Source organism: Cryptotermes secundus, unplaced genomic scaffold, assembly GCF_002891405.2.
Source record: "Cryptotermes secundus unplaced genomic scaffold, Csec_1.0 scaffold1777, whole genome shotgun sequence".
NCBI classification, from domain to species: Eukaryota; Metazoa; Arthropoda; class Insecta; order Blattodea; family Kalotermitidae; genus Cryptotermes; species Cryptotermes secundus.
In genome coordinates this window covers 301,275-325,826 of record NW_019724777.1, presented here as the reverse complement: position 1 = coordinate 325,826, position 24,552 = coordinate 301,275, and the positions used below count along the sequence as shown (strand labels likewise).

The window sequence follows — 24,552 nt, the reverse complement described above, 5'->3', positions numbered from 1 at the left end:
TATACACGGCGCCAAATCCCAGAAGACTGCTTTCTTCATAGTCACCGCCGTGAAAGCCTCAAATCTTACAAATTCAATTCAATTCATATCCTGAGCCAGATGAATCCAATCCATCCCATCCTAATGTGCTTCGTAACTAATTAGAAATAATTATGTATTTATGTTTTACTTTTATTTGTAGTAAGTACTGGTATGGAAAGTCTCTGACTTCTGTGTGTTTGGGCTACACAAATCCATAGATACATAGATGCACAAGTACTGTTTGTTTTTATGTGTAGAAACAGTTGAGGCACTTTTGACTTGTGTGGTCAATAGAACTGGTTTATATATTATAAGGTGGTATGTTATGATGCATTTTTATTGTACATATACTTGTGCTGTGTTTTTGTGTTAAAATTGAAATTGCTTTCCATACAATTTTCATAACTCTGCGCCTAATCATTCCACTACATACTGAGTAAATTTTCATTTTCTTCACATGTTGTTTCTATAAGCACTGTTTGTTTAGCTTTAATTGTCTATTGCAAGGAACCTATATGCCAAGAAATATATCACATTAAACACTGTTGGACTTCAGCTTTTGTGGAAAAGAGTAAATTAACCCAATAAGTTTGGGCCTTAGTGTATTTTTATGCAAGTTCTAACTAGTAATAAGTTGCACAAGTAGAAAAACATGTTCATTGCTGGCCAGCATGGTGGTCATGATTGTTTCTGTAATGAAATAATTCATTGTATCACTTTTGAATTGTGTTAAATATGATCACCATAGTTCGCTTGCGGACTACAGGCCACGGAGTAGTATATGCTTCTAGTACCATCTTGCTTGTTAAGCATGAAGCCTGTAATTTGTCTCCTGTTTGTATGGTCCAGAATTTTTACCATGAATTTCCTATGTTGAGGAAATAGTACTATGACAAAAGAGAACTAGAAGTCAGACGTTTCCTATTGTTGTGTTAGCACTTTTGTTGCCATGATTCAGTTCTGTGTTTCAGCAAAACCATGCCCATGACTGCAGCAGCAACTTCCTCACAGGACCAACATGAAGAAGATCAGGATGAATTTGGACCTCAGCTGATAACTAAACTCCAGGTGTGTTGATGTGTACTCTTCTGAAGAATTTGTTGTGTTCTTGAAGTTCATGGATGTGTGAAAAACAAAGTCTACAATCGTCTTTGTTTGTAGATATTACTGCATGCATGGAGGTATTGCTCCACATATTCTTAACCTTGGCAAGTGCTCAGATTCATTCTTCAGCCCCTGGATGGGAGTCTGGGTAGAGTCTGGAGCCAGTTTATTGTTAGGGCAAAACTGTTGGTTGGGCTACTGCCCTGGTAATTCCTCCATGTATTGCATGGTATCTTAGTGAAGCCAACACTAGAAGAAAGTTCTGCACAGATCCCATGGTGTGAGGTTGGCAGTTTTGCCCAAGTTCGTGTAGCTTCAGACTGTTATTTGTTACAGTCGCAGGGAATCAGTGCTGCTGATATAAAGAAACTGAAGGATGCCGGCTACCACACAGTTGAGGCAGTGGCTTTTGCACCGAAGAAAGAACTTCTAGCAATCAAAGGGATAAGCGAAGTTAAGGCAGATAAGTTCCTGGTATGTTTCATTGCCATCCAGCAGGGTATGTTGGGACATAGCACAGACATGGCCCTGCCTGAGAATTATTATGGAAGGAAATAATTTTGATTTGTATTTTATTTGTTTTGTGAAGCTCATTTCCCTCGTGCCTACCCCAAGTGTTACACTCCATGCTAAAGAGGGGCCAGCCTGGATCTAGGCCCTTCATGTAGCCTGTACTTATCAGTTGCATTTAACACAGCACTGTTAAATAAGCAATAACAACCCTTCTCTGTTTCCTTCAGTAAAGTTCTCTTACGTTAGTTAATACTGCTCACAAACAAATTCTGAGTGTTGCCAGATCACTGCTGATGCTTCCATTTGTGACAGACATGCTCTCTCAGACAGTGTTGTCTTTCTTTATTGCAAAGCATGGAACCAGGAGTAGCAGGCAATTACAGACACTGCACTAGGCTGTAGAGAAGTTCATGTCATTCCCATAACAGAAAATTCATTCATATGCTATATTTATTTGTTTGTGTAGAACAGTGTTGTCTCAGCTACAGTGTTTTGAAGAAAATTAATGTTTATGTGGTTAGTCATGTGTAGGTTGTCCAGAAAGTAAAGACTGTTTGGTGATTAATCACATAAATAAATGAATTAGAAAGATTTTAATTTACATCATTACTGTAGACCTTAAATATTTTTCTACATAATCCCATTGAAGATTCAAGCACTTGTCATATTGTGTGATGAGTTTTCTGTATTCCTGCATCATAGAAATCTGCCGCCAGTCCATTGAACCAGCCTTGAACAGTCTTCACTTCCTCATTACTACCCTTGCATGTTCTGCCCAAAACTGCTCAAAGTGTGTGGACAAGCAATAATCACTTGCAGCCAGGTCTGGACTGTAAGGAAGATGGGAAAAAAATATCCCAGGCAAAGTCAGCTAGTATTTGGTATGCACAAACGGTCTTTACTTTTTGGACTATCCTCGTAGCTTTCCAGTGTAGTGATGAAAGTTAACATGTTGGATGGTGATATGCTACTTCATTACTGGTTACAGTGAACAGGGCCACTAATGATCAAAGCGTAATCTGTTTTAACTTCCAGACCGAAGCCTCAAAACTTGTTCCAATGGGCTTCACAACTGCCACAGAATTTCATCAGAAACGTTCCGAGATAATACAGCTGACAACAGGCTCCCAAGAGTTGGATCGACTGCTGGGTGGGGGTATTGAAACAGGGTCCATCACAGAGATATTTGGCGAATTTCGCACAGGGAAAACACAGCTCTGCCACACCCTTGCAGTGACTTGTCAGGTGTGGCTGCCATTTTTATACAGAGTGCGTGAAGCAAACACACAGTCTGTCAGTTTGTCTACATTTTGTTTTTGAAAATGCTTGGCAGAGTTTCGTACACTGAAATTTATCTGGTACACATAATACCAGTTCACATTGTCGAGTACAACCTCTACATTACATGAAGTTCGGTTAATTTGTTCTCAAAAATTGTTCATTAGGCAAAATAATTAAAAGTAGGTCTCATTAAGATCGACTTTTATTTGAAAGGAATTACTTTTTGTATTGCATACTTAAAAATATGTGATGTGTGACTGGCTTTGCAGCAGTAAATCTTCATCTGGACTAAATGAACATCAAAGTGAACGAGGTATGTATTCATATTTCATATTCAGGGGTTTAGGCTGCCTAGGTTGGTTCCTGTTGAATAGCATATTAGGCAACAGATGTTTTGAAAATGTGGCACAGTTCAATATTTGGGAACAACTATAAGAAATCAAAACCTGAATCAGGAGGAAATTAAGACGATATTGAACTCAGGTAATGCTTCCTACCATTCAGTCCATAACCTTTTTTGTCTTCTCGTCTGCTATCCAAAAACAAAAATTAGAACACACAAAACTATAATTCTGCCTGTGGTTCTGTATGGTTGTGAAACTTGGACTCTGACATTAAGGGAGGAACATAGTCTGAGAGTGTTTGAGAACAGGTTATTGAGCAGAATTTTTGGACTGAAGAGCAATGAAATGAAAAGAGGTTGGAGAAAACTGCATAATGAGGAGCTTCATAACTTGTACTCTTCTTCAAGTATAATTAAAATGATCAAGTCAAGGAGGATGAGCTGGGGTAGGGCATGAAACACAAATAAGGGAGAAGAGAATATTTGTGGCAAGACCAAGACATAAGTGGGTGGGTAATGTAAAAATGGATCTTAGAGACATAGGATGGGATGGTGTGGACTGATCTGGCTCAGGATAGGGACCAGTGGAGGGCTCTCATGAACATTGTAATGAACCCTAGGGTTCCATAAAATGCTGGGAAGTAGTTGAGTCGCTGCACAATTGACAGCTTCTCAAGAAGGGCTCAGCTCCGTGAGTGAGTGATACCCTGCCTCATTGCTATCTCATGTGTTTTGGAATACATTTTGTGTGAGACACTTGCACCATTATTGTGCAAACCCCTAACGTGTGCTCAGGGAATTTTCCACTTTTCGGCCCTCAAATACTCTCCTGGATTAATTGGTGCTTCATAGATCATCTTTGTGCTTTCTCCTGTGGCACACATCAAATTCTGACACAGTAAATTCATGACCAGCCACTCTGCTGACATGTTTTTGTGTGCATTCTAAAAAATAAAGGTAAATCTATCCCCATAACAGGCTGTGGAGGTGCATAGGGCTTTGAGACATCAAGGCTTCCACAGTTTCAAGAGAGTTAGCTCACAGATGGCGGTGAAGTTGTCAGCCTTCGCCAGCTGTCTTTTACCATCAGGAAGATTCCTGGTACTCAGTTCTGTTAGAGGGTCAGTGAACACTAGGACCATAGTGCGACTAGAAGGATCAGGTCAATTGAAAATCCAGTGATCTCATCAGGAATTGAACCAGTGACTTTCCAGCTTGTAGCATAGTATCTCAAAGAACTACATTACCGTGAGGTGCATTCTATTACATTTAATTCAATATCTTCCACATATCTTCATTATTTCACTTTATTCATCATGGAATATCATGAAATATCACTTGCACACTTTGCTACAGTTTTGCTCTTAGTCTACAGATGCTAACACTGAATATGAATGCTGAATACACAGTAGGTGCATATTGTAGCAGGTACCATGGATAAAGTTTGCAAATTCCTGGGTTGCTCAAACTGTGGAGAAACCTGATGCATGTAAGACACTTCAGCTATATATGCATAATCAGCAGGGCCCGGATTTTGATGACATGTCATCTTTTTTTCCTTGTATCCTATGCGATGCTCTTAAATATATAAATCTCGGATATGAGCTGCTGGTTACAGATATGTAAATTTTTTAGGTAATTTTTTGACATTTTTAGGTTTAAGGTCATTTTTTCATTTTGGGGGTAATATTTTGGTAATTTTTTGGACTTTTAAGGGTATTTCTTGTCATTTTTGGCCATTTTAGGGAATTTTTCTTCATATGTTTTCTGAAATATGAATAACATGGAAGTGAAATATTCTTTCTTTTCTCCTTTAGTTCATTTTTCTGGATTTTTTCGGTCACTTTATAGGTCATTTTTTTTAATATTTTCAGGTCATCAAAAGCCAGGCCCTGCATATTACATTTTTGGGTCATATTTTAGGTAATTTTTCAGTCATTTTATAGGTAATTTTTTAAATATTTTCAGGTCATCAAAATCCAGGCCCTGATAATCAGTATGCAAGTGGAATATTGTAAATTTGCTATAGACTAAAAAGAAATGCGTGATATATTCAAGGATATTTTTTTCTTAATTTCACAATAAAAAATTGGGTGCATGAATTGTGCAAGTGCAAAAGTTGTGTGAATATGGACTGTACTATACGTAAGACAGTACTGTGATAGCTGAAAGACTGGTTTTGAAATTTTGATGGATTTACACATTTTGTACCACCCTGAATAGGAATATGTGGTTTTTCTATGTCATCTGTTTCTACATGTGGTTGTGTACACATATGCAGCATCTATCTTTGCATGGATTTTGTATGTGCACATGCGCATGAGAGACAAATTGTCAATGTAGTTTTGTCAAGTCAGTGAATGCCTTAGTGCCATTGTTTTACAAGATGTCTGCCCATAAAACCTTTATTGCCATAGAAAGTATACTCGGAATTTCTTCCTTCTTCTTCTTTAGACAATTCCACTTTATGTGGTTCATGTAGTAACCAACCTCTGTGTCCCTCTGCTTTCCCCAAGACTGCTCCTCAAATTGTTACCCTTCCAAAGTTCATCCATCTGCATGATGTCTTTTGTAACCTGTTTTTTCCATCTTTATCTTTATTTTCTTTATGCATTCTTGGGACTTGAAATGACAGGTGTAGTGACAAATGTATTGCCAGGTGTTTCTGCATAGCACATGACAGGAAATGAAAACCAAATTAGTGTCTGTTTACTGTTTTTTGCAAATTATCTGAATAATGAGAGTTATGCAGTAGACTTGGATGCCAGTGGTTTTGCTCTATATGTCATATTTGAACATATTTTTTGTGGAAGGAATGTCTTAATATTTAGATAAAAATGGAGGTTTACAAGGTATCATGCCTTTTGATTGATCGTTGCAAATGAGCAGTGTGACCTCATAGTGCTCAATCTTAAACTGAGGTCTTAGACTCTCAACAGTCACTGATAACATTGCCTCCTACAGCTCCCCATAGACCAGAATGGTGGTGAGGGGAAATGCCTCTACATTGATACAGAGGGAACATTCCGGCCAGAGCGACTTCTGGCGGTTGCAGAGCGCTACAAATTATCAGGGAATGATGTGCTGGACAATGTGGCTTATGCAAGAGCATACAATACAGACCACCAGACGCAGCTTCTTGTAGTGGCATCTGCCATGATGGTAGAGTCCAGGTGAGCAGTATGACTTGGAAATTTGGTTTGAAAGAGGTCATTTGTGTGGTGGTAACTGTTGTATCTGTGACAGGTATGCTCTGCTGATAGTGGACAGCGCAATGAGTCTTTACAGAACCGATTACTCTGGACGGGGAGAGCTAGCTTCTAGACAAACACACCTGGCACGTTTCCTTCGTATGTTGCTGCGATTAGCAGATGAGGTAAAAAACTTGCCACAAAAGATAAAATTCACTAAAATGGAGCTAAATATGAAACCAAAATCTACGAAGGGATCTTGTTTTAAATGGTTCAGAGATTCAGTAATTGGGAGCAACAGTAACGAATAAATTAAAAATAGAAGGAGAAGAATTATTTCATAACATGCTTTGAAAGCAGTTGTATGTTCATATATACACACACACACACACACATAACTACATTTGATCAGCTGTCTTCATGGTAATACAGTTTGGATCCGCCCAAGCTACATGAAGTTAACCAAATGTAGCATAAGAGATTCAAATCAGGAATGAGCACTGTGATTGATTCCAACCCAGCTGTGTGCTTCAAGCAAATGTGGTTTATATCAAATGGCAGGCATTCATGCCACTGATGTTGAGTTTTCAAAACAGTTGGCTCTAGTTATTTTCATCATTTTCAGTTTGGAGTGGCTGTGGTGATCACAAACCAGGTTGTGGCACAAGTTGATGGTGCCTCCCTGTTTGCTGCAGATCCCAAGAAGCCTACTGGGGGCAACATCATGGCCCACTCTTCGACCACAAGGTAGGGAACCATCTTGCATGTTGTAATTAATTGCCTTAAAAGGTTCAAGCTTTTTCTCACATTTTCCATAACAGCCCTCAACACAAGAGAAGGCCCTGGCAACTGCAGTTCATTGTTGTAATTCTGTATTCACTATGTTCAGAGCTTTATTGCCTGTTGCATACATACTGTAACATTTATCATTATTAGAAATGGTTATTTTCTCACCATCAGTAGATGCCTTGATGCCAGTTGGTTATTGTCCATTGCTATTTCACCACAGTGCCACTTGCATCTTCTCTCTCCTTTGTATGGAACTAACTTTTCTCAATCCACAGGATGCACTGTTTCATGCCTGTTTCTCTCTGTGCTAATTGCACACATCTGTACTGCCTAGTAGTGTGACTCACTCATCTCTTTTTGCCTTGCAACCATGGTTTATACATGTTATAACTTTAAGAATATTAGGGTGCTAGTGTAATCAATGTGGCCCACTGGTTTACTAGGGAGGTCCAGGAGAGAAGGGGTGGTGCACGTAGATGTCTCCTGCCCCTCATTCACATGTGCTCTTAGCTAATGCAGTGGTACAGAATTCTTTTATTCAGTGCCAGTCCTGATCTCCCTGTGTTCACCACTGTTCCATTGCTTTGTGTTCGTGTTTCCTAACTTTCTATATAATTGCCTTCAGAGAGTCACCTTATTGGCACTACATTGCTAAATGTACAGAGTAGGGTTTCCTGTTACTTTCAGTGCAAGTCCAGGTACATGCAATGTTTAACTCAGTCTATTCAAGATATAATGCTGTTTTCAAACTCTTATGAAGTTTATAGCTCTGTAAATGTACTACAGAAATTATAATAGGTCTGAGGCTTCTCTATATAAGATCTTCACAAAATTACAAATCTTAACTGTTTAAGAGCACTGACAGTTTTCAGCTGATAACACCATTTAGCACAAATGAAATGACTCTTCACAGTAAAATGCTTAAAAAAAACACTCTCACTGCACCTCAAACTTAATATTTGCAGATGTTTTAAATAATGGTTACATGGACACAATAATTTCCCTTACCCCCCCAAAAATAAAATATCACCTTTTGAAAAATATGAGGTCAAATGTCAGGTTTGAAGACCTTCAAAACACAGTTGTGCTGAACATACTGGTGTAACAGGCCACTGGAAAGAACATCTTATTTGCTTTGCAATTCAAATAAAACAAGCTCTGTCTGAGGGCAGAAGTGATGCCTCTTTTTCTAAGATAACCTGTGCCCAAAAAACGAATTTTTTTTTGTTGCATCTTTGGTTATCTATCATAATCTAGTGAGCATAAAACAATAATATTTGGCAGTAATACTTATTTCCATTGGGACCAAAGTCTCGCAAAAGATCATTCGTTTTTGAGGTGGTTGGGTTATGTCCTGTGTTGATTTGACATGGAATGACCCACAGATGTTAACCACTATTAACAATGTTCACAGGCTGTACTTGAGGAAGGGGCGTGGTGAAACTCGCATTTGTAAAATCTATGACTCACCTTGCTTGCCAGAAACAGAAGCCATATTTGCCATCAATGCAGATGGAATTGGTGATGCTAAGGAGTAAACAGGTAGTCCTGATATGTGGGCTTTGTGTAGCCAACATGGTTGTCTCTCAGCAAGCTTCAGAAATAGCAGTGTCACTGAAATTACTGTGAGCTCTTTTTTGCCCACAGATCAGTGACTGACAGGTGACTGTTAGTGTGCATGAAGAATGTTGTCATTGAGCACCAGGAATAGGACTGCGCTCCACAAACTGCCTGGGCCTTGTTCAGTCCCAACAGGGCAGCCAGCCAGCAAAGAAATGCATTCCAAATCTATAGATCTGCTCATATGTTTAAATTCTCAGTCCTTATTTTATACAAGTGTGATAATTAATTCCAGAAACCACAACTTGGAACTAAGTATTATACTTAGTGCTTTGGTGATATTCTTAGTGACAGTGAGATTTTTCAGAAATGGTAGTATCTTGTTTAGCTAGTTCTGTGTCCCATGAAACAATGATAAAACCCTCCCAGTGCTGTGTCTGCTGTTGGCAGCGGCAGCATGCATAGCTGCAGTTGCTATATCACTGAGTGCACATGTTTAGTTCTTGTAAATAAAAGTGTAGTGTGGACTTGCTCCTTTTTCTCACCCAAAATTATGTATTTCCTTTACCAGGTTTATTCCTTTATATTGCTATGAAATGTTGAATTCATTTTAACAATACAATATCCACTCCCCACATGCACATACAGTAATTTAATGAAGTGAAAGTAGAACCAAAGTTCTGAGCCTCATACTTCATGCCCTATAATTCTCCACATATGAGGACATGCTCTGTTGCATGAAGTGTGCAGGCGACAGACAGACATCCTTGCTATTTTCTATTGCATCAAGTCTCTTGAGATAGACTGCAGAATGCTGTTATTTACTTTCCTCCCATTCTTCATGATAGTCATTTTAATACTTGTACCAAGATTTATAAGCACAGCTGACTTCCTGGTGAACAGCACTTGAAAAGATGACAGTCTTTCTGCCGGTCAGGAAATCTCCTGCCCTTTATGAAACCTAGTGGTTCACTGCTGCAGTCACAGAGCTCATCATTGGTCTTTGCCCTCCGCCAGGTGGATTCAGTCCACATTGTCCAACAAGACCCATTTTAAGCCTACTTTCCTTATTTTGAGAATACAAAATTATGCTTACGATATCACCATGCTGTCTGTGTCCACCCTGCTGTTAACTTTTGAATCCTGAACCAATCATTATGAAACTTGGTATGTTATCATGGCACCTGAGCCCATTTCAGCAGCATACTTCATCCCTTCCATCAGTCTATCTCCCTATCATTGCTAGGCAATGGCTTGGTAAAAATGTTAATGCAGCAACAAATACACAACAAAAGAATTGTTGGACATGCCATTTTGTATGCAGTCTGTGTTATATCAAACGAAAGTATGTGATTACTTCTTCCCAGAACATCTTGTAATATTACACTCTCTTCGCCTTGGTCTCTAAAAGTGATCCCTTTTGTGCAGACTTTCCGAACATAATTTTGTGTTTACCTCTCCTTTGCATGCTAAATGCCTCACCTACCTCATCCTCCTTGATTTTATCCTAATGTCTGGTGATAAGTGCAAATTATGAAGCTTTTAACTGTAGCTTTCTCCAGCCCCCTTTCATTTTCCCTCTCTCTTAGGTCCAAATATTGTATTCAGCACACTCAGTGTGTATTCAGGTTGAAAGACTATCACACCCATACAAAACAGGATGTAATATTGTTTTGTGGATTTTAATATTTGTGTTACTAAGATACCAGACAGTAATAAGACAAAACATTCCCCAAATGGAAATGAAATCTTGAGATATAGATGAGAAAATATTTAAGGCCATTTATTTTCTGTCATTTTAACTCATAATAATCATCATTTACATAAAACTATTACACAATCTTACATGCTATGAAAACTTGGTAAGGGTGCGTAGCATACAATATTACAGAAAGGTGAGACACTTGTGTAATATAATATAGAAATATGGAATGTTATTTCATAAGGCACTGCAATGGGTATGTATGTCAAGATGCAACAAGTCACACAATTCTCAGATGACAGGGTGGTGCATATGATTGGTTTCAACTGTTTAAGTACAATGGGAAACCTGGGAACAGATCCCTGGATGTGAAACTGAGCTGTTGTCATGCATAAAACACAGAAGTTCTCTAGATATTTTCCACATTTAAGTTTTCCCATAATGTGGACTATTCTGCACTATGTCAGTAGCATTGCTGTTTGGGGTGTGTTGTGTGTAATTCCATTCCCTAACAATCTGTTGAACATGTTCACATCCAAGCACATGTTTGAAAACCCAGAAGAACTGAGGCAATTCCTCCATGGGCAAATGGAAAGCTGAGAAAAAAGAAATGCATTTTTTTTTCGACCACATTCCAGGATTCACACCCCTACAATCCTCACATACTGTCTGACAAAATTTGTAAATGCTTCTTGCCATGAATGTGGCTCAACACGTTGACTTCAGTCTTGGGAACAGTGACCATGCATACTTTACACTTCATAACAGCATCCCCAAGACTCTCAAAGTATTTCCGGTGACCTTTCCATCTTTCACTAATCTTTGACCAGAGCTTGTCTTCTGCTGATAGTGTAAGCTGCCTTGCTAACAGTTTCTGCTGGTGGGGTTTGCCCCGTTTGTGCTGAATTGCATTGCTGCTGCTTCCTACAGGCACACTGCACACATGACAATAGAACACTCCATTACCAGTAACCACCATTTCACACTCAGCCTCTCTGTGCTCAGTTAGCCCTCTCTCATTGGAATTCCCTGTTACATGTTTGTCTGCATTCTCTTGACATGTACAGACCACAATGGAACTTCTTGCAGTGGTTGGTGACATGTGTTTCCAATTTATCTCTGTGGGTCTCACAGTTTCCAGCATCGCTGTCTGTGCTGCTTTCATTTTCTGCAGTTTGAGCACTTGTTGGTGTACACCAGTTTGATTATGCAAATCCACAGACAGTTTGTAGTCAAAGTCATGTATGTCGATACAGTCTTTGCACAGACAACACACATACTGCACATCCCTGAAAATCTCCATACCTGGTGTATCTTCAGGCAGGTTGCTTGGTAAGGATGCTGCCAATTCTTCACATTTTGAAATCGGTAATTCTGCCCCTGCTTGCTGCCATGAATGTGAATCGTTTGATTCATTATTATTACATAATTCTTGAACAAGGAAGTCACCCAGCCTGCTGTATAAGTAATCCAATCGTCGAAGGACATCTTTGGAGATGTTATCTTTTACCACGAAACTGTTCAGCAAGTTAATTACTGCATTCACATGTTCCAACAGTGAAACCTCGCTCTTATTCATCTGATATGGTTTGTATGACATCCCTTTGTTTCATCCACACGTTTTGTGTTCTGAAAATCAGAAGAATCAAGTGTGTATAAAAAACAGTCATCTTTAAAGGCAAGTAGACTTGTACTTAAAATACTTGTGTGTTTGTGTTTATGTAAGCAACTCTTCAAAGCACATTGGTTTTTATACATTAAATTACAAATAGTTTTGTGAAATCTCAAAATGCGGGTAATGGTTATTTGATTATACTACTGCAAACTGGGCATACCATCACTTGGGTTTATATATCAATATAAAGTGCCTAACTTTACACGATAAATGTATATAATTGGCACTGTCCAGGTTAGGCCATATTATATATATCCACTAATAACTTTATTCAACCACACAGTACTTCTTTCTGCACACCATGACTGGCATTATACATTCGACACATTCTAATCGTTCTAATGACGTTTTCATTGCTCATTGTTTCATTATCGTTTTTTTTTTTCATCCGATACAGTGTGACCAAATTGATATTCATGAAAGTACAGAATATGTTGTTGGTAATCCTGACGATTTCTAGAAGAATTTCGGAATATTAGAAGGCAGGAACGGCAGAAAGTAGGCTAGGTAAGCATGTGTTATAATTGTAGTCGCGTGGGCGTATTTGCACGTAGAAACGATATACTTTATCTAAACCGCTGTGGTTACGATATATGTCATCTCCTTTAACACAGAAAGGCTTGCATTTTTCCCACAGAGTATTTATTAATGATACTCAAATAACACTCATTATTATTTTCCCAAACATTATTAACTAATTGGCCCTTATAATGGACACCCAGTCTGTTTTGAAAATAGTTATGAACTGAATTGTTAAACGTTTAGATAAATTTCAGGCAAATGCAATGACTACAGTCTCTTTTGAAGTGACGCCATTTAGTTGCGTTGATGTAAAGAATTTTCATAACGAAAAGGCGACACGTATTAAGAACGAGGTGTCACAAGATCATTTAGGAATTAATACTTCCACTAGCACGGTCCATCTTCTGATTTGATTAAACAAGTCGTTTGTATTATGAAATGTTATGTCTTTAGATGAAATATCCAAATTATATGAAATTTCCGATAGATGGAACCAATTTTCCGAGCGTTTGGAGGCCTTGAGCGGGAATACGGTGATGATTACTTTTTGATGCCTTCAGCTATTTATTTGAACATACTGGTTGTAGCGTTTCGTAATGAAATGACGTTCGTTTCATTTACGGTGCGATCTTGTAGAATGCGTGCCAACTATTTTAATCGATGTTTACATTTCTATTTTTCACAGAGTAGAAGGTATCTTGAAGTGAGATATTCTAATTTTGGGAATACCACTATTTCACGAACTTCAACTTATCAGTGTCATTTGCCGAAAACGCACATTATACCAACATGTTTTCTCATACTGCCACAGCATACGCGATGGTACGTTCTAATAAGTTTAATCTCTTAAAATTGAAATTTGATGCATGCATTCAAGATTTCGGCAGGTGGTGAAATGAAACTTCTGAGGATGTTTATGTTACTCTGGGGATATTGTAATGTATGGTTAAATGAGCATTTCATTTAAGTAGAACCAAACAGGTCACCATCATCACCATCACCATCATCCGTATTTATTCATGTTATATAGATCCTAACTCGGTATGAAAACCATGGATATGGAACTTGTGATACCAAGTATATTTTATATGTGGAAGGAATTAAACGGCAAGTCATGCAGTGAGTACATTTGAAAGACTGGTGCCATTTTGAAGAAACTTCTGATGTGTTCCTGTAAAAGTAATATGAATCTATAATTATCATTGTGGTGGGCTTCTGTGATTACTTACAGTGTACCTTGAAATTCTATGAAAGACCTGGAATATCTTGATCAGCTAACTCACTATTAAATTCTCAAGAAGGACTGTGCCCGATGTAGTTATTTGTTATTGTACTATTTCAGATTATGTTTTCTGGTTTATAAAACTGTGCTTTCATCACCACCTATGAAAGTGTATACAGTTTCATAACCCAGGAGACCAAAATCTTAATCTTCACTGCCATGAAGCTCAAATCTCATCATTTACCACTCAGTTTTTCTCATCTACCATGAAGGTGGAGACAGCAAGTTCTGAAGTGCTAATGAAGTGAAGTGAAGTGAAGTAACAGATCATGCTAATTGGACCCCATGTCTTTACAGTGAGATATTTTTCTCAGCTATGATCATACAGTTTCAAGCAAAGAAGAAATGGTCCTTGATCTTTTTGGGTGGCTACCCTCAACAGTGAAGTGTGTTATGTGTTGCATTCCTAATGAAGAAACCCTGGTACAGGATAGATTCTTTGGCGTGGCTAATTATCTTTTTTAAGAAATAAACATCAGTACTTGGGGTACAGCATCACTAGTGGGTGGCCATATATATCTATATTTTCCAGCTGAGTTTATTTACAGTCACTGTTTTGATCTATCATTGAGTTTTGTAATGTTACCAGCCCTAACACAGATAATTCAAGCAGAACTGACATGGTTGTTTACTGGGAAGACAAGTCTATGTATAAGGTTCTGATTCAGGTTACAGGGACACTTAGTAATAGGTGATATACAGGGTGTCCCAGGAGGAATGGACCAAACTTCGGGAGGGTGTTCCTTATGTTAAAGTATGCCGATATAACCCAAAACACCTATGTCCAAAGTTGAACGGTTACGGAGATAATGGCCCGAGAAAAGTGTGGTCTTCTTGCAGGTCCACGCACTGTGGACAGTCAGCTGTGACTGTTATCTGTTTGTACTTGAGTGTGGTGATGTCACACTAGCCGTGATCTCATGCGCAACCTACCAGAGCCTACACAGATTACGTTGCGGCGGGGTCGTGAATGGGTGGTAAATTAGTTGTGTGATGAGTTGCTGAAATGCCTCTTGTGTTTTCACACGTGGAATATTGTGATATGCATTTTGTGTGTGGATTTTGCGGTCGCAATGCACGTGCTGCTGTTGAAGAATACCAAAGGCGTTTTCCCGATCGAAGGATTCCATCTCGAAGTGTATTTACGCGAATTCACCAGACATTGCGTGATACTGGTTCTCTTGCAAGTGTTTCTGTGCACTCTGAAAGGCAGGATGTACGAATGATAGACACACGAGAGCACATTCTTGATATTGTTCAGTGAAGTCCGCGTCTATCACTCGTAGAATCGCCTCTCGCATCGGCGTATCACGTATTCAGGTGTGGCAAACTTTACATCATGAAGAGTTATTCTTACCATGATCAAATGGTACAACATCTGGAACCAGGCGACCATGCACAGCGTATGGATTTGTGCCACTGGATAAAAAGTTCATCCCGAACTGTTAAGCGTCATTTTATTCAGTGATGAGGCGTCTTTTACCCTGGATGGTGTAAATAATTTACGAAATGTGCATACGTGGTTCCATAATAATCCACATGAGATAATGGAAACGAAATTCCAAAAGAGATTTCCTGTGAATGTACGTTTACAGTTATGTGGTCGGGTTATAGCGCAGCCATATTACGTCATCGCTCGCCAGTCATGTGTCATGTATAGTGCTTGGAAACCTAAGGACAATTATGACATGGCGAGCGAGTATTTCGTACTTCAATTTTATGGCTTTCCGTCACTCACAAGTTAGTTTGATGTTACGTACATTATTAACATTACAGAATCCACATATTCCTGCCAGTTTTAATATGTATTTTATAATCAACAAGTGTGTAACACCGGTCAAAGTTTGACACTTCTCTGGCCATTATCTCCGTAACCGTTGAACTTTGGACATAGGTGTTTTGGGTTGTATCGGCATACTTTAACATGAGGAACACCCTCCCGAAGTTTGGTCCATTCCTCCTGGGACACCCTGTATGTGGTGAAGTATAAACTGGATGTAAAAAAAAAATGGTAAAGTTGCCCCTGTGCTTAACTAATTCATCATCATCATTTATTAGTTCACCATAGATCCATTGAGAAATTACATTCTGTGGATGTGGTTACTGTCATGACAGCTTAAATACATAGTGCAGCAACGCATTAGTCAACAGCACATATGTAGTACATAATATATGTGTATAATAAATACATTGTAAAACATTAGAAGATATATATTAAACATAATCCTGTATTATACAATATCAATACACTCAAATGAGTTTACATTTGTAATTAAAATACTCATTCACCAAATAAAAAGAGTTTGCATATAAAAATTTCTTTGGGAAACCCAAAGGATATTTTATCATTGGATAACTGTCCAAGTTCCCTAGCTAAGTGGTTATAAATCTTTATATCTGAATAGGTATAACTTCTGAACTTTACTAAATGAAGTACTTGTGGGGGGGGGGAGATAGGTTAACATTTTGTCTGGTATCAATATTATGGACCTCAGTATTTCTTGTAAGCAGATGTATGTTATTTGCGGTATATTGAGTCAAAGAATATACAGGTGAACCTCGCTTAACGAGCATAATTTATTCCAGAATCTTACTCGTAATGTGAAACACTCGTTAAGCAAAACAGTTTTTCCCGTATAAATTAATGTAAAATACGATAACGTGTTCCATGCCAAAAAAAAATACTCAAAAAATTGTATATATAACGTAGAAAATTATATATACGTTGTTAAGGAGCGTGAATCATCTTCATCTTTTCTTTTATGCAGAATGAACCAACCTGGAATGTGAATTCGATTTGCAGAAAAAAAATCGAAATAATTAGTTTATTACTTATGATACATATGTAATTCTTTTTTTACTAGAAAGCTGTCTAGAGACATTTGTTTTTGCCGACGCTTCAAAATTTGGTGAAAATGCGCACAGCATTATCATTAAATAAATTTGTAGCGCGCATAGCCACTGCCTTATTAGGGTAGTGCTTCGCAGTGTACGATGCAACAGTTTCCCATGCTTTCAGCATTTCTCTTATTGCGTCAGAAGATTGTTGCTTTGCTGTTACCTCCTCCTCCAGAACTTCTTGCTGTGAAACACAATGCAACTCCAACTCGTGCAAATCGTTTATGTGGACCGATTGTATGTGCGTGCTAGATCAGCCACGCTCACACCTTGTTCTCACTTTTCAATGATCTTACGTTTCATTTCTACAGTTATTTTTATTCTCTCATTGCTGTCTTTTTGCGGCTTTTTCTTCAGTGACATTTTTGCATGGGTTATTAAACTTTGCATAGAAAAAAATCATAAATAAAATGTCTGAGAACAAGTTTGGAAAAATGTGTGATCACAAGTGACACTAAGTTGCTAGCAGGATGAGTGCTAAACACAGACTGATGTAGCAAGCGCACAATCCGGGACTTCCCCTCTCGTCATTCGTTATGCGAATTGTTGCTCATTAAGCAAGTCATTTTTTTACAATTTGTTTTGCTCATTATGCGAATTACTCGTTATGAGAGGTGTTCATTAAGTGAGGTTCCACTGTATATATGTATATATTGAGAGCATGAGGGCAAAATTTTCATTTTCTTAAAAGAATCTATACATGAATCTTTTTACTTTAAGCCCATTATGATCCTTATAATGTTCTTTTGGATCCTAAAAAGTTTTGTGGTATAAGAAGAATTACCCCAAAAGATAATTCCATGTGTCATAATAGAATGTATATAGGCAAAATTGATCATTCTCAGGCTTTTTGATGACATAGGTTTAATGGTTCTCATAATAATACATGACAAACTTGACTTAGTAACAAGGTAGTTAATGTGATTTTTCCAAGATAGCTTATTATCAGTATTTAAGCCCAAGAATTTAATACACTTAGAATTAGCTGGCAAATTATGACTAATATTGTTATGCATACTGTAGTCATCATGGCTCATTGTTATAAACCGAAAAATATGGGTTTTATTAGCATTTAGTTTTAACAGATTGATTCTAAACTATGTATTAACCTCGTAAAGTATAATGGTCATAGTTAATTTATAGTCCTATTTCGGATTAGTCACAATTATACTTGTATCATCTGCATATAGAAAAATGTTTGCCCCATTAATTGATACCTGAGTTTTATCATTTATATACAAAAGAAAAAAGTGGGCCAAGAATTCAACCTTAGGGGACTCCAAATTTTACTTCTGCCCCACTAGACAAGTTATTTATAGAATTATTTGCACCAAGATTTACTCTTTGGTTTCTGCCTTTAAAGTAAGATTTAATTAAGGCATCAAAGTTACCAGTGATTCCATAAAACTCCATTTTTTGTGTCATGGCTGACAGTCAAATTTCTTAATATAAATCACAAAATATTCCTCCAACAAATTGTTTATTATTCATAGCTTTTAATATTTCCTCAATTAATTTGAAGGATGCTTTTTCTGTAGATGAATTGGACCTAAAGCCATACTGATTATTATCTAACATAATTGCTGTCAGTATGTTAATACGGTCTATTATATATAACCCTCCTGAATACTTTGGAAAAGGTTAACAATAATGATATAGGCCTATAGTTAGATAGTTCATATTTATTACCGTTTTTTAAAATTGGCTTGACAGTAACAAACTTCAGTCTATCCAGAAAAATTCCCTGGCCAAGGGACTGAGTACAAATATAAGTAAGTTTTCATTTTGTGCATCCTGTTGTATCTATTGTATACAGTTCCTTATTGGAATCCATCCTTAACACAACATAAGGGTCAAGGTCAGCATTACCTTAGCTACATGTTTCAGCTTTTAAAGCCATTATTATTATTATTATTATTATTTACTTCATCCATAGCTGTAGAGAATTACAATTGGACATGTCAAATATCAACAACCTCACATCAAAAATAATATAACATTCACACAGTGATTCATCACTGTAATACAGCAACACATTTCAAACCACATTTTTAGCTTAATTTAAGAATAATAAATACTCCAAAAAGAGACATAAGAATAAATATTTTAAACATATAGACAGATATATTATCAAGCAGTTTACGTCAGCAATTAATAATAATAAATACTCCAAAAAAGGCATAAAAATATACAGACAGATCATCAACAAGCAGTCCATGTCAACAATTATTAAAAAAATTCTTGAAGAGAATAGAAGATATTACACAACAAATAATTCTTAAGTTTCTTCTTAAAAACATTGAAGTTTATTACATTCTTTAATTCAGTTGGAAGGCCATTAAATATTTTGGTTCCCATACTAATCACCCCTCTCTTGCTACGCTCAGTATTACAAAATTGTACATACAAATTGTGTTTATGAATAGTGTTATAGCCATGAACATCAGAATACTGGGTGGTATATATCTTATTTTTTATTGTAAAACATAGGATCTCAAAAATATATAAGTAACAGTTAAAATCTTTAATTCACAACACAAATTTCTACAGGAAACTCTATTTTTAACACCTTTTGTCACCCTTACACATTTTTTCTGCAGTTTAAATAGAGTTACAGAGTCCTTTTGCACCCCACCCCAAAAAATAATACCGTATTTCAACACAGGCTCAAATTTTGCAAGATACACACTTCTTAAAACAGTTTGGCTCACTGAGTCCTGTAGGGATTTTATCAAATAGATAGTCTTGCTAAGTTTTTGACACACATATTGGGTGTGGGCTGCCCAACTTAAATCTTCAGTAATGCAAATACCCAAAAATTTTACATCCACTGAACAAACCACCTCATTATTTATATAAAAGAGGGGTCTGATACTTGGAATAGATCTACTTCCCCGAAAAAATAATACCTTTGACTTATCCATGTTTAGTATTAAACTTTTTTCATAAAACCATTTTTCTAATTTATTCCTTACATTTTGAATTTTTTCATTTAATGATAAAATATTTTTTCCAGTAATAAATATATTTGTATCATCAGCACATAGTACTACCTCTGCATTATGTATAACTCAGGGCAGATCATTTATAAATAATAGGAATAAAAGGGGTCCCAAAACAGAACCTTGAGGTACACCATATTTAAGTGAGCTAAGGTAATGTTGACCTTGACCGTTATGTTGTTGTGTCACGACGAATTCCAGTAAACAATTGAATAAAAGTAAGTGGTGAAGTTATATATGGTATACTTGGTTCTAAGATTCTAGTGGAAATTTTGTCATGTCCATGTGAGGATTTGGTCTTTATAAAGATTTGATTATCTTTCTAATATCGGTAGTTGATGTATAATGCCACTTAATGGATTCACAGGTACACATGTGCTTATTGTCTAAATAATGTATTGTAATTAGGCATTATGCCATGAAGACAGGAAGCTTTAGTTTTCTTGGGAATAGTCTTGCAGTGGAATGCCCCCTCCCCCAATGTGGCAACAGTGGTTGCTTAACACAAAATTTTTGTTACTCTTTTGTATTTTTTGTTTAAGGTTCAGTTTCATTAGTTTGTAGTCCTAACTAGTCCATGTGAAATTTGTGTAGGTCAGGTCACTTCAGTTAAGGGATGCCCATGTGTGCTGTCAGATGGGACTCATGTGAGGTGTAGTACCAGTTTGTTTCTGTTGTTCTGTTGCAGCACAATGACTGATGCTGAACACTTTGTTCTCCCAAATGAGCAGCCAGTAGTGGAGCTTGACTGCACAACTGCTTTCAAATGTCTGACTCCCAGAGAGAAGTTGTATGCACACTACTTGAGTCGGGCTTCATGGAATGGCAGCCTCATCATTCTTGTGCAGGTGGGTTCTGAAGCATGAGGGCCATTTTGTTAGCTTGATGTGCCTAGGACTGCCAGTTGACAGACTTTTCATTTTGCAGACCTCACCAGAGGCCCCACTTGTGTTTGTGTTGCTACACAAACTATTCTCTCTTCAGCCTCTTTCTGAGCTGAAGAAGGCTGCACTGGGGGACCAGGGAGTCACACCTGATGAGTTCCAAGTAAGTGATGAACATGCAATGGCAACCAGTCATCCTTCTATCTTCTCTGTTAAGTAGTTGAGCTTCACGTTCTCATGTGATGTGATACAGTATAGTCTCGATGCTGACTGTATCAGGGCCAGGATCAGATACTGTTGGCTCATCTGTATGTAGTTCTATCTGCCTAACATCACTGACCCTATATGCATTCAGTAACTGAAAGTAGTACTTCTTCCACCTATTCAAAATGCTATGGAAATCATCAAGCAGGTCACCATTCTCATCCTTCACTAAATTACTTCTATGTTGGTAACCCCATTAAAGTCATTTATTCCTCTGTACAGGTCTGTATTGTTCTTGTTCTTACTGTTCATTGCAAGCTCATCAATTTTGTCTTTCAGATATTCTCTCATTTTATTCTTGAAATGCCTGCTGGCTTCACATCTTATATTGTTCAAATTATCCCCATTCATATATGTAATAATAGAAATGCCGTTGTGAATGCAACAATTTATTTGGTTGTAGATCTTTGTCTTTTCTTCCTCTACACTACATGTTTTAGCCGTAATTGGCCATCATCAGGTGTATTTTTCACTATGTAGCTGTCACACTGCACACAGTCCAAAATCTAAAACATCAGCCTGTCAGTTTTGTTTTAAAATCTCATCAACACACACTCATCAATTTCATTTTAGAATTACAGTTTAAAACTTACAATTTCTAAAATTTAAAGTTTTAAATACCAGGGACACCTCTTGTCTACATGTGTTGCAGCAGCTATTTCTTTTTTTCTGCACTGTTCATGTATTATCTGTAATACACAAATATTCGTATTACTATCCTATGTTCCTACGTTATTCTTATATGTTTTAAACTGTTGTGTGTACTTACTCTGTGCAGAGCGGCCTCCGTAGTCTAGGGGTAACGTTCCCACCTCATGACTCAAGGTACGCGGGTTCAAACCCGGCAGAGATCGTGGAATTTTTGAGGGCGGAAAAATTCAGGGAACAAGTCCTCTGGGAGGGACTTTAAGCCGTGGGTCCCATGTCGTAGCTTTATGGCACGTAAAAAAACCTCGTGTCTCCAAAGGAGCCCACTGAGCTAAATTAAGGACATTTCCCGCCCAACAGTAGTCTCTAACGCCCCTGGTAGATGGGGGAAGCATTGAGATACCTCTGATCCAGTAGAGGCCGACCTCGCTGGCTGAGTAGGGACTGATGGTAAGCACCAATACCAGTAGAGTATAGAGGCTGGTAGAAGATTATAGGGGGGCGCACAATAGATCAAACTGGTCGCGGTGCATGGGGAAACCCACCCCCTCCAATAATAATAATAAATAATACTCTGTGCAGGCTCCCTGTGTGTGTGTCGCTGCTCATCTTTAATACTTTTGTTGTCTGGTGTGTTGTGTTTTTATGTTATTGAGTGTAGGAGAAGTGGAGAGTGAGAGGGGTGGATTTCTTCTGCCACTGCCGTGAGCGAACCTGCCCTATACACACACTCTGACACTCCAAATACTAAATCTGATATTCATTTTCTTTCACTTATGTTGTTTATCCAAGGAATCTATTCAGATCCGAGGCTTCTTGTGATCTTTCGTAACAGGCTTATTTTTCACAGTGATAAGTTTTTAGCCCAACCCCCAAGCTGGAGGACCACCCCTTGTTGGCTGTCCATGACTGCTTATTCAATATATTCGCAGCTACCTTTCATACCTGGAGGGTGTCTCGTCCAACCTGAGGAAATGCCATGCCATGGTGACAAGGGACCCACCTAACATGGGCATCATGCCTACAAGGAAGAGAATATCTGTCAGTACATATTGCCAGGCAGTGATTAAGGGACTTCTGGAAAATTTCAGTAGACCAGGGTCTGATAAGAGGAGAAGAAATTCTGATGGTTGGTTTGGCTGAGTGAATGGCACTTCATTTGAAAATACATGTCACCATCCTTAATGATGTGTTTGCTCTATGAGATCATCTCAGTGCAAGTGCATGGGGAAGAGAACAGTAAGAGGAAGCAGGGTTTGTTCCTCTGTCCAGTCTGTCTGGGACAACCTGCACTGTGTGTTATCCCTTATTCTGAGAGGTACCACGCAGCCAGAGACTACAGAATGGACTGTAAATGGTAGGAGTGACTTTCGTAAAGTGCTAATTGGCAAAAGAAATCAGTTTCTAAAAGCAGTAAATTTAAATTGAGAAAGATCTTTTTAAGTGTTTTTAATATTGAGTTTATTCACCCAGTGTAAATATTTTGACTTAAGAGTAAATGCACAACAAAATACTTGAACCCATCTTAACCCTACTGAAATGTGAGCAAAGAATTCTATATAAAAGCACACTCTCCACCTGAAAAGCATTTTATTACAGTTGGAGAACTTTGGTTTTAGCAATGGACTTGTGTAAGTTTTGTTATTATTAAGTACATGGATGGTAATGAGATGTCCTTTTGAAATGGAAGCCTTCAGTCCTGTTCCAACCCATCAGTCTACATATGTGTGTAGTGGGCGAACTGTATATGCAGTTGGTCTACATTGTCTATACACTTTGACATCACATAGGTACTTCGCTCTGAAAGACCAGATGTTGTGCTGTTCAATGGTAACTTTTTGGTTAACAGAAATGTTTTTTACAACTGAGAAACAACGTTTATAAATGTTTACAAAATTGAAGCATAAATATTATACAAGTGCAACTAAAAATCAAAAATATTTTTATGTACATGGGAATCTTGACAGAACATCTGGTTTATAGTTTACACCTTCTGAGATAACTGTAATTGTGATGAAGTGCAGAACAGTAGCAGTTGTTTAATATGAGATGTGCCTCAGGTACATTTTTCTGAATATTTTCTTTGTAGAGGAGGACATGCTCATTCAGAATACACCACTTTATGCATTTTAATGTGGACGTCCTTCAGTGTCATCTTCTCTTTCTCACTGGGTAGGAATTATGAACCGTTCTCCTGAAAACTTCTTTGTCAAAGTCATCTCACCCACTTTTACACCTTTTTTTTTATATGTTGTTGAAAATACTTGTTGTTATCTGCATGTTTGGAAGAGGAGTGGCGATACCTATCTCGCATTCAGATGTCATGAACTTGCATACATATTGGCATTCACAGTTTCTTTTTACTCACTTCACGTTACTGAGTTTCTGAAGCAGCATTCTCATAGTTGAGATCAGCATATTTCTGTGAGGGGTACATTTGCTACAAATGGGCACACACACCTTGCCAGCAGTCAAGTGAACTGTCTGCCTATTATATTTTCTGCCACCAATAGACAATAATTAACTTCTGTATATTTCTCTAGAAAGTAATGACATTATGTCAGTGTTGGAACGTAACTGGAATAATATATGGTAGAGCAAAGACAGTAAGGAAGGAGCATTTGGAATGGAAGAGGGTGTGGTATAGTGTTTTAGTGCTGCTTGATTTTTGTTGCTACTCCACATTTAACCCTTTGACGTGGTCATTTAAATTCCGCGGCCGCGGCTCCTGCGGTAATATATTCAGCCGGCCATTTAAATTTTGCTCGAAAATTATTTATTCATCATTGTTCTTAAATTCTATGAGATAGGAACATGAAACTTTCACTAAAATGATCTTAAATGGTGGTTTTATAACCTTACCTTATAATATG

The 24,552-nt window shown here is 37.7% G+C and overlaps 3 protein-coding genes across 5 annotated transcripts in view; 2 read left to right on the top strand and 1 right to left on the bottom strand.

Annotated features, from left to right (window-relative positions):
* LOC111863095 (DNA repair protein RAD51 homolog B) overlaps positions 1 to 9,423 on the top strand; it is a 13,520-nt gene extending 4,097 nt beyond the window's left edge. Inside the window, exons 2-9 of one of the 2 annotated variants that reach the window (XM_023849122.2) lie at positions 993 to 1,089; positions 1,462 to 1,599; positions 2,674 to 2,883; positions 6,227 to 6,435; positions 6,509 to 6,638; positions 7,079 to 7,200; positions 8,657 to 8,784; positions 8,890 to 9,422. In XM_023849122.2, the coding sequence (XP_023704890.1) occupies positions 1,000 to 1,089; positions 1,462 to 1,599; positions 2,674 to 2,883; positions 6,227 to 6,435; positions 6,509 to 6,638; positions 7,079 to 7,200; positions 8,657 to 8,780 (1,023 nt within the window). In that variant the 5' untranslated portion in view covers positions 993 to 999 and the 3' untranslated portion in view covers positions 8,781 to 8,784; positions 8,890 to 9,422. Of the gene's footprint in view, positions 1 to 992; positions 1,090 to 1,461; positions 1,600 to 2,673; positions 2,884 to 6,226; positions 6,436 to 6,508; positions 6,639 to 7,078; positions 7,201 to 8,656 lie in introns of both variants that reach the window. The other variant, XM_023849121.2, reaches the window with a different exon arrangement.
* Positions 9,424 to 10,560: 1,137 nt separating this feature from the next.
* On the bottom strand, positions 10,561 to 12,518 carry LOC111863065. Its single transcript, XM_023849031.2, has 2 exons — positions 12,340 to 12,518; positions 10,561 to 12,133 (listed from the first exon to the last, which is right to left on the bottom strand). Exon 2 carries the CDS (start codon positions 12,102 to 12,104, stop codon positions 11,163 to 11,165), a length of 942 nt encoding a protein of 313 aa, XP_023704799.1. The 5' UTR covers positions 12,105 to 12,133; positions 12,340 to 12,518; the 3' UTR covers positions 10,561 to 11,162.
* A 75-nt stretch (positions 12,519 to 12,593) lies between these two features.
* LOC111863064 (dipeptidyl peptidase 3) overlaps positions 12,594 to 24,552 on the top strand; it is a 25,950-nt gene continuing 13,991 nt past the window's right edge. Inside the window, exons 1-4 of one of the 2 annotated variants that reach the window (XM_023849029.1) lie at positions 13,130 to 13,234; positions 13,387 to 13,523; positions 20,572 to 20,731; positions 20,811 to 20,930. In XM_023849029.1, coding sequence (XP_023704797.1) covers positions 13,145 to 13,234; positions 13,387 to 13,523; positions 20,572 to 20,731; positions 20,811 to 20,930 — 507 coding nt within the window. In that variant the 5' untranslated portion in view covers positions 13,130 to 13,144. Of the gene's footprint in view, positions 12,687 to 13,129; positions 13,235 to 13,386; positions 13,524 to 20,571; positions 20,732 to 20,810; positions 20,931 to 24,552 lie in introns of those variants that run through there. The other variant, XM_023849030.2, reaches the window with a different exon arrangement.